Source organism: Leguminivora glycinivorella, chromosome 3 (genome assembly GCF_023078275.1).
Source record: "Leguminivora glycinivorella isolate SPB_JAAS2020 chromosome 3, LegGlyc_1.1, whole genome shotgun sequence".
Classification (NCBI taxonomy): domain Eukaryota; kingdom Metazoa; phylum Arthropoda; class Insecta; order Lepidoptera; family Tortricidae; genus Leguminivora; species Leguminivora glycinivorella.
The window spans coordinates 15506047-15511437 of NC_062973.1; the positions used below are offsets into that span (position 1 = coordinate 15506047).

The following is a 5391-nucleotide window of genomic DNA, read 5'->3' on the forward strand; positions in this document are numbered from 1 at the left end:
TTTTAGTATGTGTTATGCTACACGGTTAGTACGTTTTCACTTTTCATATTATCAGATCCGATAACGGATGTAGGAAGGATTTCAAATAATGAAAACGCACTTATATTGTATAATTACCTAGTTACCTAAATATCTAAGATATAAGCTTAATAACGACTAAGAATAAGATACCCCTTCCGTCCCCTTTCCGTGCTTTTAATTTTAATGAAAAATTATGAAATCACAATTGAGAGCAAAATTCAATTTTTTCCCGTGTCAGGGGAAATAAATTGGGTTTTAAATATTATGAATTAAATCCAGCTAATTCTTATGGAAGGATAATTTTATAAGATGTGATGTGTATTTTCGGACCTTTATTACTAACATGATAACTTATCTACGTACTGCCCATCATAAAATTGAAATATTAAGTCATCCAACCTAAAATGTCAATTTGAGTCAGTCAGTAGTCGACTTGGTATGCATTCACACATTTGTGCCGACAAATATCGACACAAATCTGAATGTTTAACAAGTTAATTCGTCCCTATAAGTATGTATAAAACAAAAATGCTTAATTATTATTACTTAATAGTAATAGACTAGAAGCTCTTCTTCTCATTTCCGAAACTCATCCATCGTACCATACGGGAGGGTAGATATACTTATACATTCTTTGAAAGTTAAGCAAAAGCTTGTAAGGGAATTACTTGTTAGCTGATATTTAAAGATCGCACAACCTTTAACCTGCTCATCTTAACGCATATTAGACGTTGAAACTTTTTAATTTTCCGAAGAATGCCGAAAGTTTAGATTGTTTTCCTTGATCAAAGTGTTTCGGTGAACCTTGCGAAGGAGGCAGGGGGATGGGCGGGGCTAGCCGGGGCCAGCAACAGGTCCAGCGAGATCGATATCTGCGGGATGCTGGCGCATGCGCGCCACGCACTGCATACACCATGCGCTCTCTGGTGATACTCTGGCTGTCATTACTTACTCCAGGTATGTCAAAACAAATATTCTACACGATATCCTATCCAAATTACCCGATTATCCCCTCGTAACCAGCAAGAAACTTTAATTAATATGTACGGTGTAGCGTTCACCATCATCACGGATAAATACAACCTTAAAACCGAACTGTCAAAAATCAAAATGACTTGTCTATGGGTGCTTTGTTGATTTTCAGTAAAATTCCTAAAGTAATCAAAATTGCTGCTTTATTAACGTCGTTAGCACATGAATACTAATTTTCCTAAAAATATGAATCATATATGCATCCGTAGTTCCGCATGTTTCGAAGCAGAAATACAAAATTAACAATAAATACTCACAGAGTACCTGCTATTGGCGTGATAATTTCTAATCAAACTAATGTAAATTAAATATGTATCACTGCACTGTCTTGTAGCTGTGAGACAATACATTACACACTTGAAATTAATTAAAATAATGCTCAATATTGCACTATAAATAATCTCTTTCGGAAATGGAAAAGGTTTTTATTAACAGCTTGTTTTACACCGTGGATGATAATTATTTGATATTTTAAGTTTAGGCTAATTGTATTATTATGTTTACTTCTTATGTTTTTATTACCTTAATATTAGTTTCAAGGTATGTAATTATTTCAAATACAATCCTGTATTGTATTTTGAATAAATGTATGACTATGACCACATTCTTATTTTTCAGTAGTTCCCTTCCCAATGTCAAAATTTGGTTTGTTAATTAACCTACAGTGACTAGTCAAGTTAATAACTATATAATTGACTAGTAAATAAGGCAATCACATGTAGCTAACAGGTATTTGTTTTCTCGAGTAGGTATGTCTCATAGCATATCATCAAATGGCTATATACGAGAAAACCATCATCATCAAATCTATTTGGTTCTTTCACGATTGAAGTCATAAGAAAACTGAAACGATGAATGCCTTTTCCAGAAAGCGAATGCGATCTCCTCCGCGACAGTGTCCACGTGACCTCAGCGGCCGCGAGGCCCAACAACGACCTCTGGTGCTACAAGTGCCTGGCCGAGGTCCCCGAGGACAAGTGCGCAGACTTGCGGCACAACAACTCGGCGCTCATCAGCAAGTGCCACAACGACCGGTCTATGTGCATGGTAAATATTTTTGAACGATTTTCCTTTCATGTGTAATGAGGTGACTGGAAAAGCGAATATACAACTTAACTGACAGTTAGGTCTATTTGATATCGCCCGCCATAACACTTGGTTGTTATTGACGTCGCAGGCACATCATACGCCAACTCTTTTAAAGGGTTAAGGACGAGAAAGATGAAGGGAGATGGGTCAGGACAAGTCTGCCGAATGCTTTCGATCGGCGGGCCAAATTGGCTACCGAATGAACACCGCAGCTTGGCGTAGATTGGGCAACAAAGAAGTGGTGGGACGACATCGTCTCAATTTGCATAGACTGGTGGAGCAATGGAACCACTATGAGTAGCGAAAGAGAGTAGGCCTATGACTATAATTTACGCAAACACAAACCAGGCTTCTGATTTCTGATTATGGCGAGAACCAGGTATCCTTGTTTTTGGTAAGATGTTTTTTGATTTCCTATCTGATCTCAACCTTCCTATTATGTTAATTGGCCAAAACTTACCCGAGAACTAACACCAACTTGCTCCACTCCGGTGCAGTTCTATCCGTTGGTACCTCCACCTCTGCGCAATATGTATACTGTAATCACTTGCTTACGTCGATTTCCTGATAGGGAAAAAAACGTGTAAAACTTGGGAACACACATTATCTGTGCTTGGGAAGCTTATTGCGAATTTTCAAGTTTAAATCAAGTAATGGAACTTTATAAGAACTTCTTCAGGTGCTTTCTGGATTTATTAGCAATTTACTTACTAGGAACAATGAATCAAGCAACAAGTTCTAGTATGTCATCTGTGTACAAAAATCATCAGGTACTTTCCGCAAAATGATAATATATACTGAGACAATCCTTCACTTTGCTAGTTGCCACCGAGTCATTTGGCGAGAGAAACGGTCAAAGCGACGTCATGAAGCACAAATACTCAACTATTCCCAAACAGCTAGCACGTGTACACGCGATTCCATTCAGTTCTTCGTAAACACTATTAAGTTTACCCATTCACAGTTCGTCGTAGTGCCTAGGTATAAGGTACCTCATTCGTCACAAGTATGTGTAGTGTACCTACGCTAACCGACTTCTCCGAATCTCAATCTTGGCAGAATGATAGTGAAAAAGACGTTACGTAGTCCATAAAAATAAATTAAGGTACAGCGGGGCAAATCTCGACGTTGGCAAATGTACCTGGTCCATTATTTCCATGTTTTACAATGTTTGCATTATTAAATAGAGTGTCCACCGGTATAATATGGTAGGCGTGTTCAGTGGATACATGTAGAACTCAACATCATAGTGTGATAATGGAAAAAATGGATTAGTTACAATTGTTCCCCAGTCGAGATTTGTCCCGCTGTACCTTCCTATTTCACTCGGGGTCGTGTAGATCCATGACCGATGCCGCGAAAATTGAGATTATGAAGTTTAAATGTTTTACCCTTCGAGTAATAAGCTTACAGTTAGAATAGAAGCTGTGATGATGGTTGTATTCTATGAATTAGTTTCAAATTTTCCCGGCAGGTCAAGCGCTTCTCCTACACAACATCTAATGAGAACTCCACGACAGACCTCAAGATGTGGGCGCTGGAGCGCAATTGCACCAAACACTGCGAACCCGGTTGCATCATCATCGGAGAACGAACAAAACTATATGCTTGCACCTCATGCTGCACGACTTCTCTATGCAACTACGGGTCTGGAGCCAGCAGAGGAACTCTTCAACTGAAGCTATTGTCCGCTACTCTACTCGTCGTCGCGACGATCACTAGACTAACATTATGATCACTCTATATCTAAACAATTGTTGATATCACCTGGCTAGCCAACCGAGTCAGTAGGGAATTATGGGATCAAAAATGAAGCTGTTAGGTACTTGTTTATTATAGTGAAGCATCGTACTTATAAATACCTAAAACAATACAAATGTATGACTTACATACATGTCAGCTTGCTGCGTCAGAATTGGAGACTAAAACACTTCCAATCTCTTGGCTGGTCGGTCAGCCTGATGACACTATTAAGGACAGTAAGGTTCATAGGTACTCTATCACACTTCAAACTCCCGCAGTTTATCGCAACATTCGCAACTCTTTATTTTTACAAGACTTCATCAGAAGATGAGAGAACGTTTCATTGACTAATGTATAATTAAATAAATCCACCATTCATTTATAAGAAAACCAAACGAAACGTGGCTGGAAGGTACTTTCAGTAGGGACCATTATGCGATGATAAAGTTTACCACAACACAACACATCATCAACTTCATCGTCATCGTGGGACGATGGGAGTTATCTTAAATCTCAAGATTCATAAGTACCTAATACCTATAAGACATAATTTTACTTCCTATTGTGCAATAAAATATTATCCTTCATGTTATCAAGCTCCTATTGACGTGACGCTTGACATTGACAGCAAGTAGGTATCATGGACCACATAGAGATAGGTCTGTCAAGTCCGTGTGAAGAAATATTGTCTGTCAAACTAGTTTTTCATTAAAAAACACTAGGTATTATACCTATTATTTCTTAATTGAATTTTTGCTGCTCAGCTCTAGGTTACTGGCCCGATCGGCAAGCCAGAAGAATTTTAGTTAAGTTTATTGATCTTGAAAATCACAACGTTAATTCGCTTGTACATAGTGCTACGAATTTAAAAGGAACCAATATTATTAGGAATATATAGTTAACCTAATCAATATCTAATGTATGCCAACTTTTCATGTACTATCAGCTGCAAAAGTGCATGGAGAAATTATGAATGAATTCATTGATAAATTCGCCATCCAATTTTGCTGCTGATAGTACCTACTTATATATTAAAGAGTTAATTTAGGATACCATCTTGATTGTTACTTACAGATTCGGTAACATTATACTTATTATCATTATCAACCGAACTGTTACAAACACAAATGACAGCTGAGCTATTAATTATATGCTCAATCAATTTTTAACAATCTGAAACGTCCCCTAACAATAGGTACACCTACTTCAAGTTTTTTTTTTTTATTAAAGAAAAAATGAAAAAAAATACTCTTCCGACGGGACTCCAACCAGACTCAACTATTGCCTAGTGCGAACCAGCGGGGTTGATGCGGGTTCGAGTCCCGCCGGAAATGTACTTTTTCCATTTTTCCTTTAATTAATATAAAAACTTGAGCTATGCTCTTCGCGTAAGAAAGAGATAAGTTATGAAAACAGATGTCACAGCTGGTTCACGATTCCGTTTATTTAAAAAAAAACCGAGGTCAATTTATACTAGTTTGCCCCAGTCGTACCTGTACCTATCCC

At 37.7% G+C, this 5391-nt stretch overlaps 1 protein-coding gene across 1 annotated transcript; it reads left to right on the plus strand.

Annotated features, from left to right (window-relative positions):
- The first annotated feature begins 846 nt into the window (after positions 1 to 846).
- Positions 847 to 4819, plus strand: LOC125242583. The gene is made up of 3 exons (XM_048151366.1): positions 847 to 978; positions 1922 to 2100; positions 3617 to 4819. The coding sequence occupies exons 1-3, from the start codon at positions 936 to 938 to the stop codon at positions 3875 to 3877; spliced, it is 483 nt and encodes a 160-aa protein (XP_048007323.1). The 5' UTR covers positions 847 to 935; the 3' UTR covers positions 3878 to 4819.
- Positions 4820 to 5391: the final 572 nt, after the last annotated feature.